Raw genomic sequence first — 14364 nt, 5'->3', positions numbered from 1 at the left:
CTTACATACAGATATTAGCACCCCATAAACCCCATCCCTACCTCCCTCCCAGAAAAACTATTATACTGGGTTAAGTTTTCAAATCACCTTCCCCTTCAGATTGCTGTTAACACTTTTTGGAGGATCAAAATGCTACGAAAATCAGCTACCCAAGTACCATTTTCTAGAGAAATTCTCCAAGTTTAGGATTTCTGTTTTGCTGACAAATACTGTATTTCTTAAAATATATCACCACAGACAAAAGACCTTAATTACAGAAATGCAGTCATCTACCCAGCAGTGCTTCAGAGGAACTGGTTCACCCTTGGCTCAAATCACTTTTGATCTCTGCCTCTTAGAACATCAGCATATAAACTTGGCATTACCTTTATTGTCTGCTTTTAAGATCAGAAAATGCAGGTTAAGCCCACGTTGTAATGGCAGAACAATGGAGAGAGACCCTTACCAAGGACAGAAAAGATAATACTTTGAAGCTCGATGGCAGGGCTCACACAGCATTAGCCAGCTCTTCTAATATTAGGTCTCAGAGTTGACAGAAACATCTCCAACATGGGTATTTCCTTCAAAGGTTTTAACCCTAGGGAACATCCCAGTAAATCTACCTGAAACCAGATGAAGGCAGAACTAAGGACTTCCCTATCTCCACCTTCCTAGACATTGCTGTGGGCAGCCTGGTTCTTGCTAAATCTAACCTAAAGTCATACTGCATCACAGCCCCATGCCTACCTCAGGCCACACGTGCCTGTGAGGCAGTACGACACTCAGTGCTCAGCAGCTATGTGGAACATCCTACCTTTGTACCAGTCAGGCTGCCCCAGCCCAGACCCCCAGATTTTTGATGACTAGTGCTGCACCCCAACTTCAGCAATTTACAATTATTTTAAACCTGGCAGCATCCAAAGCATCCAAATCGGACTTTGACCAGTCTGCAAAGAATGATGCCTTTGTTTTAGGACTACTTTCTGCAAATAACAGTAGCACGCCCCCAGTGTGAAGAGGCTACTTTTCCCTAAAGCTTATTCACAGAAAGGGTGACAAGTCTATTACAAGCCACAAACTGCTCTCAAATGGCTATTTTAAGTGTCCTGCCCTTCACAGTATAAGCTTCATGCTATGTAACTTACTGTATAACTGATTTTTCTGAAAGCCTGAGAACTTATTCTATCCTCTCTCCCACCCCCCAAAAAAAACCCAACCCACAAACAAAAAAACAACCCACATTGCTGGAACTAAGGATACCTGCGAAGCATCAGTTTGTTTAAAGTCTTTTCTTGTTCATATGGGTCTGACATGTTATACAATCATGTAGTTTTTTCCAGGCCCTACCTCATTCAGGGCACAGGGTAAATCCAGGTCATGCTTTTTATCTTTTGCAGATGTGCAAGGTGTACAGTAAGGCAAAGTATCACAGAGAAAGATGGTTTCATCATGAAGGCAGGTGGTGCTCCTCTAGAGAATGGATTCTACACTTGCTTATACCAAAACTCCCATGTATTGTCATTCTCTTAAAAATTAAACTTTCCACAGGGAATCACTGACTATACACTTCAGATTGTCCAAACAGAAACCCCAAAGCTTCACAGGAGTGCTAAGCACTCAATTGCAATCAAAATTGGCAGGTACTATGATCTGAATACAAGCATGTCCCTAAAGAGTTCCTAGTTTCGCTTAAATTTGGCAACTAAAATTAGTGAACTCAGTGGACTTAACCCCTTTGTGTCTCAGCTTCCCAATCTAAATATGGATTAAAGTCACCTCTACACTTCCTATAGGTCTTTTGGAAGTAAATTAACTGTTTGCCAAGTGCGCAAGACCACAGTGATGTGTGCCAAAGAAAAGTCCAGGAGGAAATTAATCATTCTGAATGCAGAGCAGTATTTGAATGGAGTCATGAGGCCACACAGAGAATAATGAGAATTAAAACAAAATACAGACTACCTGCTCACTAGTTGAGCCCTGTCCATCCTGTGCAAGGAATGAGGTAAGAGTTGTTTAGAATAAAAAAAATCATGCACTTAAACACTGGATCATAATACACACACAAAGGAAGGAGACAATTCCCAATGTGTAACTTTTGAGTGCCTGACTTCACAACTTCCCTGCTTTCTTAACTGTGGTACAATTATAAAACAATACCTACCAAGGAACTGGCAGAATTTTAAAGCTATTTTTATCCATTATGCTTCATAATTCTTTACAACTTTAAAACCAATTTCACCACACGTGATAGCTGTTTCTTAAGACACAGCTATGCAAAGGGATTGAAGCCTAGTAGTTGAAAAAGGGACATGCAACTTCAACTTCTCCAATAGCAATTCCTAAAGAACCAGGTTCCTTACAACTGACATTAATGCAGGAGTTCCTCAGCTCTACATATTAATACAGTGTATTCCAAAAGACTTAAAAGTTCAAGCACATTTTGTTGTTATTATGTTCTTCAGCAGGTACCTCAATTAATTCAGAAACACCTAGCGGATTCTCAGACTCTGGGGCTTCAGGTCCACCAGGCTTTGCTGCAACAGCAACGATAGGACACCCACAGAACCTGAAAAAGAGAAAGACTCCCACCATTAGATCACAGATCTCCTACACATGTCAATATAAAGTAGTTCCAGGCTCATCTGGCAATAAAGGCAACAAAACTCCCTCAAATTCCAATTTATCTGCTCTTCCCCCATAGTGAATAAGTGACAACTTTTTCTTGAATTACTACCATCTGAGCTACTGGACTTCACTATGAAATCTTCAGTCCTGTTTAGTATTAGCTACTGATTCAGTAGGCAAGACCAGTTTATTTCTGAAGCAAAGGTCTAGTATCCAGTCTTATTGCAGTGGCTTTGCATTCAAGCCATTTTACCTGAAGACTAGCACCATTTTCAACTTTCATCAAAACAATTCTAATCCTAGCTGTAGAGTCATAACCTTCAAAACAGGAGCCAAATGCAAGATGGCACGATGTCTACCCGAGTCTGGAGGCAGACTGCAAGACCTGCAGACGACAGAAAGATCTAAATCTACTGAAATCAAAGTTCATGAAACTCACAAAATCTCAAACATGTCAAGGTTCAGAGAAGAGCTGTACTTCCACAACTGACCTCAGTTTAGCTTTTCTCTTATAATGAATTTTACTATTTGAGTCCTTAATATTCAGCAGCTTTTATTTTTTATCAGACACAGATAAAAAATAACTATTAGTTGTAATACTGCTTAAGTTACATCCTATATATCAACCTTTCAAACAACCAAATAAATTATCTAATGGATTTCTTGTGATTTATCTCTAAAGTTTTCTTAACTTTATCATCTCAATGCTATCCCCATTGGGATTAGCTGCGAATTTGATCAAACTCACAGCTGTAGAAAATTGTTAATCCAAAATGCTTTAATATATTGCAGGTGTCTCTTTTCTCTATCTCCCCTAAAACAAGGGGCAACAACCTACAGAGAAAACCAAGACACCATGTATTTACTTGCCCTTAAGTCAAAAGGGCAATTCAATTTCTCTGCCAGAGAGAATTGAAAGGCATAGGATTCTAAATTCAGAGAGAATTTCACTTTCTTGGTGACCTCTGTACCATTCCCAACACAATGAATGGACCCAAGAACAACACGGGAGCTGGAAAGACACCAAGGTCTTTGTAGTCACTATTGTGGCAGTTGCATAGTTTAAAAGGGACATTGCCCTACCATCACAAATAAGCTAAGCAGGAACTGCCATATTCAACCAAGCTTTGCTTTTTTCGTTCTGGTGACATTCTCTCCTCTGTACACTGAATCCTATTCCTTTGATTCTTCAAATCAAAATGTGACCTAACAGCTTATAAACATGAGAGTCAATGTCCCCTTACCACCCTGGGCAAAACAAGCTGTGCTTCAGTTTGTGTAACCACCAAATAAATATTGTGTCTGTATTGTATCTTCCCACTTCAAAACAGCCACATTTCCACTCATGAATCTCACAGCACTTCACTCATGTACCTCAATTAATTTACCTAAACAGACCTGACAAACATCATCCCAGCCAGCGCCACATTACATGATATAAACTTCCATCGTTCTGCTCTCCATAGTTGGGGCAATCACATTTTTTTACCTCAGTTAAGGAAAAGCCCTAACACCCTGGAGTGAAAAAGACCTACAGATAACAACAAAAGTTGCAAGCCTGTAAACTAAAAAGAAAACAACAAAAAACACAAAACATCCAAACAAACAAAAAACCCACCAATCACAAACACACACCCAACAGTTTTTCATCTGGATATTCTGGCTTTGTTTTATCCAACCTGAACACCCAGAAGCCCTTTGAACTGAAAAGCTTCATCATAGGAAAATACTTCTCTACCCATAATACTTTCAGATGCAAATTCAGGACTGCGTTTGAGTTTCTGGTGATCTTTCCACTCTTCTCATCATCTTTTCTAGACATCTCAGTATGTTTAGAAGCATGTTGGAAGGGGAATGCGGGTGAAGTATTTTTGTTAAATATTTTGTTACAAGTTAGCTGTTAATATTACTGTTAACTTACTTAGTATTTTCCAAGGTCTTCTGCATTTTCTTAGTCATCTTCTCAATGGCACTTTGTCGCTTCCCCTCTGGAAGGAGATCTATTTTGTTCAGAACTACCACCATCTTCTGGCAGGCAATTTGCCCAATTACCAAGCACTCTGCTGACTGAGTCTGCATCCCTTTTGTCACATCTATTACAAGCATCATCAAATCAATAATCTGGGCACCTGGGGGAGAATTCACAGTCAGTACTGCAACAGCATAAAATAAGTAAGGATCATTTTCTCAAATAGTTTCCATAAAAACTGTCAGTATATGTACAAATTCCTGGAAATATGAATAGAACACAAGTCAAAGTAAGCACTGAATGCACAGATGTGAAAATAAGACCTCAGGAACTTGAGCTATTATATGCTACCATCACATCATAAAAATATGGAAGCATCTGACAGTTTACAATTTCCTCCATATTAAAAGTTAAAGTTTAAGGATGTTATCACTGCATTAAAAAAAACAATTAAGGAAAATACCCTTGCAGCAACACAAGCATTACATTTGCCTCATTTAAGAAAGATTATTTGAGAAGCTAAGCAAGAATATGGTACAGCCAAAGAAACACACAACATTGCAGGCAGTTGCACTCGGAGTAACCCAAATAAGAGCCAACTACATGCCACATAACATCATCTGCAACCCTCAGTCTCCACGATTTCTTCCTTCAGAGTCCAAAATTTCATAAAAATGAAAACAAGATGACCATCACCAGAGGCAGGTCTACCCCAGGTCTAAATTCCTACAATCCCTCAATTTGAAGAAGAGGTGATTTAAATCCTGCAATATGTTGTCATTCACTCCCAATTCAAACCTACATAGCTTGAATATGTACTTCATACACAGTCACAAACAGATCCAATTCTTAGATCTCTTTGAGAGTTCCTAAATTTTAGGCTGAAATTACTTATCATGCTTATGGATTATTTTTATTTTATTTTTCAAAGTATTGTTGTCATGAATCCTTAATCCTTTGATTGAAGCAATCTGAATTTCATGGATTTAAATTAGTTTTCAAGGCAGCTTTTGAGGAATGTTGGGTCTTCTTCTAATTGCATTCAGAATTTTCCTGTCTCATTCCAGGTAACTGGAATATACTCTGAATACCAAAAAAGTAAAGTACAACAGACTTTAATATTGAAAAAATATGGTTAAACACAAAAAACCTAATACAAAATCCAAAGCTGAACGACCAGAAAGTCATATGTCAAAAAAACCTATTTTGAAAGATGATAGAAGCTGGAAAACATGCAAAATAATAGTATTCTGAATTATAGAACTTTTAATATTTGCCTTAAGCTTTTGATCAGAATAGCAAGAAATAGATACAACTGTTCCTTGTTCCTTTGCCCTCTCCAACCTTCCTCCCCCCACATTTTTTTTTTTTTAAGCTTTTACAATGGATATGACAACAGCTACCCTTGTTTGTAATTCCCATGAACTCACGATAGGAAATGATTCTGAGGTTGAAGTGCATGGGTGAATGAGGGGGTGGGAGCTACAACAAGAAAAAAAAAAATCATCATTACAAATGACTATTTTCAACCTACCAAAGCTTTCATCTTTTAATAAATGCTAAACCCTTCAGAGCACTAGTTGGATAATTATGACATTTCCAAAGCTCCCACAGAATTTTCACCAATCACTTCAAATATCTCTCCATGACAAATTGAAGATAGACTCTATATCTTCAAAAATAATTTTCATTTTTATGGTTTCAAGAATTGTATCCATTTAGAACTTGCTTATGTTATAACATGAGTATCAACAAGGCTGTACAAAAGCCTCAGACTTTATATACCATACAGAAGTGCAGACCTAAAGGACAGGAAGCAGGGGGAATGAACAGCATGAAAATAGTTCAAACAATCAGAATGTATGCACTTTTGTGAGTACATACAGCAAGTTTTGCTTTTTTTTTACCTTAACACCCATATTTTCTATTAAACTATACCTCACAGTAATTCTTACTATGCAAGTGGCATCAGTATAAATGAATGAGAATTAATGATTAAAACCAAACCATCAAGTCAAATTGATTATTAATATCATAAAAAGTGCATCTAGTAAAATAACAAGGCTGCCGCTGAAGTTTTAGCTAACTCTGTTATGACTACTAAAGCACAGCAATCTGATGCTCCAGAATTAAGCCAAAGTAACCAGATGCAAATCTGGCCTTGAAAAGGGTGGCTGATAAGATGCATTATATATGGTGCATCTTCCCTCCAACAGGGGACAAAATGCACACTGAAACTGTTACATGCAGTTTCAGCACAAGGGCCACTCTACCCTGAAACACTAAATCAACTGCTTTGAACATTTGTTATAAAGCAAATATTTGTGATTTTTATATTTATGAATCTATTAGCAACACTTTAAAAGAGCTATAAAATCATCATCCCAGTTGCTAGCAAGTCAAGAATGTCTACCTTGGGGCATTTCATAGCAAAGAGAAGATGAACAAAGGAAAAATAACTCTATAGCCCATGGAAAAACTCCAGAAACACCAGAAAATATATCACGACACTCCAGACAAAATTATATTATAAGTCAAGGAAACAGCAGCATACCCTAAGTTCGGAAATATGTGCCTCACTACAACCACTGTGCCTCCTCCAAAACCTTAACGTGCTAACTGGCCACAGTTGGTAAAAGATGTTGCAAGATGGAACACAGAAAGCATGGCAGTGGGAGAGCTGGCACCCAAGCAGGTTGGGAAGCTGAGGCACTTCAACAGTCATGGAATCAAGCGAAAGATCACAACAGCACTCAGAAATACTTGAACTGCATTCTCCCCAAGGCATGAGGATTTATACATGTCTACTCAGGCACATCAAGACATGAATGCTCAAGTTTACAGAACCTTTAGGTAATAAGGCAAAAAAAAATAATGCTGAGGTTTAGTTCCTCAACTTTCCTATTTGAGCTGCTTAATAAACCATCTCTGACAATTCACCTCCTTCCCAATCCCTCAGTCTTCTCCCAGTTTTACATTTTGTTTTATTCTAGAACCCATTTCCTTAGTTGCCCTTCATCCATGCTTAATAGTTAATTAAATACTAAAATGAAATAATCTAGGGAGGTCAAAACAAAGTGCACTGGGATTCACAAATGCAACACTTCTAAATCAGGAAAGTTGGCAGGTCACTTGTTAGAAGGTGATAAAACTATAACTACCCCCTACTGAATGTGGAACATCTCCTTCACTACACTTTTTCCTCATAGCATGTAAATAGTAATAGCAGACTTCCAATATGTTTAACTTCATATTCACTATATAATCTATCACACTATTCAATCACTACCATGTTGTCTTTCAGTCAACAAAAGGAACAACAGTCCTGAAGAATTTTCTACAGCAGAGCAAGATTTAACCAGAAGAGGTGACATGAGGATGGATTAAAAAACTATCTTCATGTATGTAATCTCACTCAGAAAGACCTTTTCGTTGAGGCATAAAAATATTACAGCCATACCAAGCAGAGATTCTAAAAACAGTAACAAGAACAACACAAGGTAACAACATCACTCAATAAACCTGCACTGTCTGAGCACAAAATGCCTGCCATGGGCTCTTGTGTGAAATGGAACTAAAAAGAAGTGAAACACTTCACTTCTGCTCAAAAAAGGAGACAGGATATGGTCCTACACAGTTAAGAAAAGTGATATGGATGAGATGACTGTTCCTCAAGCCCTGAGAGCAAGGAAATAGCTTGAAATTTCTCTGAATGAAGCAGAGACATGTACAAAGGACATGTCTTTTGTGGTTACATATTGCAAAAACAGATTGCATACAAGGAAGCACAGCAATCAAGAGAAATTTTATCTGCATTGAAGCAAGTCATATAGAATCAATGACAAAGTTAAACTAAGATATTCAAACAATTTTCCCTACAGAAAAAACAGGGGTAACCTTTTATTTGATGTTTCATCTATGAAAGAGATGTTCAAGAACATCTGGAAAGATAAAGAGTCCTCTTGATGCATAATTTCTCACTTTGCTTGAAAATGAAAGATCATCTATCGGAGTATTCTTCATGTGATGACATACAGCTCAGATGTAGCCCTGTAAACAGCAAATGAAACAAACTAGTAGTCACTGGAAAACACAAGGGGGTGAGGAAAGATGGGAATTATATTGCAAGATAAGCAGCTAAACCACAGTGAAAACACAAAGTAGAAGTAGATAGTCTGCAGGAAGAAAAAACAAACAAAGATAACATGAACAAAGAGAAACTGGATGACAGCCAAATACAGCAAAAATGCAACAAGACCAGTAGCACATCATCACAGAGAAAAGACTGCAAGAAGCACCAGCTGAACCTGGAGGCAGCAGCACTCATTTGTACCACAAAAGTGACAGGGAATACAGAACTCATAGATACCAAGAAAAATACCTTCATAGAGAAGAGAAAGTCTAGCCCCTACTTTGAAGAATCACATCCAACCCACTCCTGCTTCTGAATTTTGTGGAGTATCTGATTATGAACAGTCATCAGGGAAATAATTTATTACTCACTCAATGGGATTAGTTGAATCAGAGATGTCATAGATTGTAACAAGTTTCAAAAGGGCAGAAGGCAGCAACTCTGTGCCCCTAAGCTGGCCATCAGCTCCATTTCTCCAAGGGAAGAACAAAACAGTACCACTTGCATAACATCATTCATAGCTAACACTCACTCTGGATCCTGAAAGAACTCACCAGCTGCTGCCTGAGTACACTGAAAAAGACAGACGACCCAGAAATATAGTATGCATTAAAAGTATTGATGAACTTTTAATCTTTAGGGAGAAAATTCATTGCATTTACGTTTAGTGTATTATATCTACAAACCTTTACTGAAATAGGAAGGCCTACCCAGAGTTCTAGGCAACAAGGCTGCAGACCTTCATCCCCTGCATTAGATTGACTCCTGGTAAATGTGTTAAGTAGTGTCACACCCACCTTTGATTTCCACATAGCTTGTAAGGCACACTTGATCTTGCTCACTGAAGCTAAAGTAGACAAATTGCAACGTTTACATGCTACTGTCTCACATCCTTACACAAAAGCACACAATTTAGTAAAACCAGACCTGTTATACCAGTATTCACAGGGAGACACCCAGCTGAGTACCCAACCTACAGGCTACATGTTTAAAAACTGTAAAGCACTATAATTGCCACATTTATTTTGGAACAGAACATTATGTCTTAAATGACAAGTCTCCTTCAACCTTGATCACAGAATCTGTTGCAGTTCTGAATGTACACAAACTCAAAACACCTTCCGTTTGTGCAGCCTGTTGCATGCTTGTAAATTATACACCCAAACACCCAGACTGAGCTGTGGGTAGATGGAGCCGTACAGCAAAGCACAACATCGACTGTAATTTAGAGAGGGCATTGTTAGGTCTAGGAAAAAAAAACACACCAAAACATTTCATTCTCTCATATTACTTTCAGTTCCAACAGTTTATCACTATCTTGTTATACATGCACTGCGCCCACTTTCAGAACCATTCTGTTATAAACGCCAAGCACTAAACTAGCTAGCAATTTCATCCTCACTGAAAAGGAGAGCCCAAAAGCATTTTCAGTAAATAGGCAGAATCTCAATTGTTTTCTCTTCAGCGAATGCAGATCAATATTAGAGCATTTACAAGTACTACTATTTTGGCGTAAATTAAGTATTGCATTAGATACCCCATATTCCATCAATATAAAGCTGACTTGGCTCTGAACAGTAAGACCTGGGATAGTGGAGGGAAGAAGAGGTGGTCGAGTCCCTGTGTGAATGAGCGGGGAGTTGCATGCCACACGAGCACAGAACATAGGCACAGATTCTGACTCGTGGCTTCTTTAAGCTACAGCCTTCTGTTTGTGGTAATCTTTTTAGCTGACTTTGTGCAAACAGCACAATTCCTGTTCACAGGCACTGAAAGGAAGCAGAAAATGGAATTTGAAATGTAAAAATAAAATAATTGTGGGCCATCGGCTATAATTTGATTTCATGCTTTACAAGGAAATAAAAGAGGACTTCCTTAAACATACTTTTTTTTTTTTAAGTATGCTTTTTACCATGTTAGGATTTCCTCTAGTGCAGAAGAGAAAATGGGATTGTAGAAAATGTACCGTTCTCAAGTATCATTGCCACTCAGGGGCAAAGCTGTGTTTTAATGTGCACTTCCCATTCTGGGGAAGAGGAAATTCTTCAATTAATAAACCGGGTGGACTGAGGCGAGTTTTTAAGGTTTAATCAATTTCATCTGCACATGGGATAAAAAGACCAACTATTCTACCATTTTTGCCTCCCTTATTCCCCTTTCAAAAAAATAATAAAATCAATGTTTTATTTTAAATTCTTTGAGGTTAGTATCTCCTGTCTCAGGAAATAATGTCTATATCATGCAGTGAGTATGAGAGTTCCTCGTTCCCAGCCCCCCCCTTTTTTTTGTTAAGAATCTTTATTCAGGAACAACTAAATTATTCTCTGCTTTCATATAGAGTAACACCTTGGGAGAAGCTACAAGTCACACAGGATTTTGCTAGGTACCTTAGGGGAGGCATTGTGATGAATAAGGAAGATGTTTTACAGGATAGAAAATCTCCCAAAATTTAAACAGAAATAGGAGGTGTGAGGAGGGAAAGACGTGCACACAACTGGAGCACATGAATTACACATGAGGAAAGCCTCTGTAAAGCAATGCAAATCATGGATCAAAACTGATACCACAACTTTTTTTAGGAAATACTTTGAAAAGAACAGGAACTAGTGGAGTTCAAGTGTCCCACCACCATATCCCAGGCACGCCATTCCTAAAAATTTCAGCAGCTGTAACCACAAACAGGGAGTTGTGCAGCTTCAAACTCTGGATAGTTTGGACTACCTCTGATAGTGAGGGTCAGACTGGCAACCCACAAGACTTCTTTCTGAATGCACAGTAAAGCTTAGAATTATACCCATTGTATTTGATTTTTGAACATTAGAGAAACAGCTGGTTGCGCAAATTCCCTTTAAATGAAAACCAGCCACTAAGGTCTTCCCTAAGCTGAGAGCTACAAAGAGAAAGCAGGATGACCATAAGGGCATAATTCTAAGTCCATTTCTTATATGTCAAATAACCTGTCTTTTACAGTTATTTATTTGTAAACCCGAGTTGAACTCCACTAGAAATATTAAGTGATGGAAAGATATAATTGCTAATAAGGAAAAAAGGGTTCTTTTGCAAAAAAAACCTCACACAAGAATCCACTTGGAATATACTTTATACTTCATCTCCCAGATGGAACAGTGTGCAATATTGTCCTGAAGAGGATAAAGGCAATGAAGGCCTCTACCCCCTCCTTTGTCAAGTCATCCAAGGATCTTACTTGTTTGAATATGTTCTAACTATGTGTCAGAAACAAGCCTGTGTTCTTCAAAGGGAGGAAATGCTTATAATCATTAAAGTATGTCAATAAGCTTGATTGGCCAAGCTGAAGTAGCACAAAGCAAGCTGATAAGGCCTCCGTGAAGGTCACGCTAAGAAAGACCGAGGCATATCTTCCGATAATTTATTACATGCTGATCTAGCTATTGCAATATTGCACACAGGAATAAGTTTATATTAAATGGATGACTTATTGAGGAAAAAACAAAAAACCTTAAAGTGAAAACTCTCTCAAAAAAAGCATTACAATACAGGAAGAAAGAAGATCGTTAAGAGAACCTTTTTAAGACTTTACAGAATGTAAGGAGTCCCATGTTGCCTTTAGCCTCTTCAGAAAAGCACTGTACACTGGGTCATCCATGAAGTCCTAAATGATCTTGGGAAATGATCTAGATTAAAGGTGGCCCACTTAGAGATGGCTGTCCCACATTTAAGGGGTAAAACCAGATGACTTCCAGAGGTTGCTTCCAACCTGAACTATTTTAGGAGGAGACAATGCTACAAGAGAGAAAACACTTTAAAACACCCACAAGAGTATAGAATGAGACTTACCCATATGCATTTACTAGGGACACTTGGAGATCTTAGGCCTAAGTAATTCATTATATGGGAAGGTAAGCTTCAGGTAGAACAACTACACATATAGCCAATTACTTTAAAGTCCATCCCTCCCCCCCAAATGTTTTATTCTTACTATAAAGTAAATAATACTTTGAGTAAGTTTTCTCACTGCATGCTTCTGGTTAGTCTCTGAAACGTGTGAACTCTGTCAGTCTTCTGGGTCAGGAGCTAAAAATGCAAGGGGAGCAGCAGGGCATTCCAGCCCACAACAGGCAAGCGCAGAAGGCCTGGGAGTTGAGGTGAGGTACTCTGAAAACAGGAGGGGAAACAAGGATACACTTGACTCTGACACAGGCAAAAATTTAGCACTGATCTGTTGATTTGACAACTCTCAATGTATTATTTTCCAACAACTGCCCGATTTACTTATTCGGGGAACAGTAAGGGCTCGCACTGTCAGCAGTGATGATTACAGAGATGTATTCTGAGGTCTTTACTCTTCTGTGGCTTAGGAAGATCAAAAGCATCAGCCTGAGAAATGTCTAACCACTTTTGCAGTTTTCACCACTACAGAACAGAAACCATTCCAAAACAAGGCAAGTACAGGAAGCCTTCATTACGATCTGACTAAATTAACTGGTCAAATACACAAGAAAGTTACATGTATTTTTTACAAATAATACATAGAAGAGAACAGAATCCTTCCTCTAAAGGCTCCCAAAAAGAGATTGGTATGAATATTTTTAATTTAGGGAACAGAATAACTTCCTACACTTTTCTTCCCCCCTCCCCAACACAAACAGAAGCTAAGCACACTGATCTTCTTTCAGCCTGCACACAAGCAAGAGCAGCACAATTAACAGCCACAGCTAAGGATATGTGCTTCTACAGACAAGGAAAAGATCCATTTCACTTTAAGTATACTTTCAGAAGCACAAGTGTAGATTTTTTTCCCCTTTCACTTCCATTATAAAGATAAAACATACATGTCAAAAAGGCATTTCTACCCATGTAGTTTCAAGCCAGGGCAATCACACGCTTTACCTCATTATTGCATTAATCTACATAGCTATTTGTATATAATCAGCTACCTAGAAGCAGTCACCAGTGGAGTGGAACATATTGAAAAGGTATTCACTCTGGCATACCCTGAGGCTGCAGTTCTGCGAGCTGGGATGTGCCTGCTCCCAGCTATGCTTCCCCAACACCATACTTATCCACGTCTCCCATGGCTCATGGAGAGTCAATGAAAGGCAGAAGTTGAAGCTTAGAGCAGTCAGTTCAACTCCTCAACAGACAGCTCTTCTCTGGATTAGCAAGGTGACCCAGCTGATGCAGGGCTCCAGGGAGAGAGTTGGCACAAGGGAGGCAGCAAGACCAAGCAGCTAAGACCTGCAACGGGGAAAAACAGAAAGACCAAAACAAGCCTCCCACTTCTAGGGACAGGATGCTGCTACAGGCCAAGTTGTTCATGAAAGAGCAGCCTGATGAATTTCAGAGAAACTTCAAGCTGAATAAATGATCAATGTATTGTTAGGAAGCGTTGGAAGAAACTTATTAAGTACACATGTATTTACACAAGACTAGTGCTATTACTTTAGAAAATTATGAAAAGACATAGTCAACAATGCAAAATTGTTTTATGTTTAGAAGCAGTCAAAAAAGGTAACATTAATATTAGACTGTATGTGATGTAATATTGAAATAAAATACTGCATTTAGATCTAATCACTTTCTGAAAGAGGAATCTGAAAGATAAAGTGGCTTCAAAAAAGGAAACTACAAATGCAGTTAAGTTCTTTACATACAACTTCATTTACAAAGAAAAATCCAT

The 14364-nt window shown here is 38.4% G+C and overlaps 1 protein-coding gene across 1 annotated transcript in view; it reads right to left on the bottom strand.

The window, feature by feature from the left end:
* Window positions 1-14364, bottom strand: part of EEFSEC (eukaryotic elongation factor, selenocysteine-tRNA specific) — a gene marked incomplete at both ends in the record, with an annotated part of 124533 nt that overhangs the window by 85159 nt on the left and 25010 nt on the right. The window contains 2 exons of the mRNA XM_082004714.1: window positions 2449-2545; window positions 4526-4733. Coding sequence (XP_081860840.1) covers window positions 2449-2545; window positions 4526-4733 — 305 coding nt within the window. The remainder of the gene's footprint in view (window positions 1-2448; window positions 2546-4525; window positions 4734-14364) is intronic.

This window comes from Phaethon aethereus, assembly GCF_964289735.1.
Source record: "Phaethon aethereus genome assembly, chromosome: 11".
NCBI classification, from domain to species: domain Eukaryota; kingdom Metazoa; phylum Chordata; class Aves; order Phaethontiformes; family Phaethontidae; genus Phaethon; species Phaethon aethereus.
This window is presented reverse-complemented; position numbering and strand designations above follow the sequence as displayed.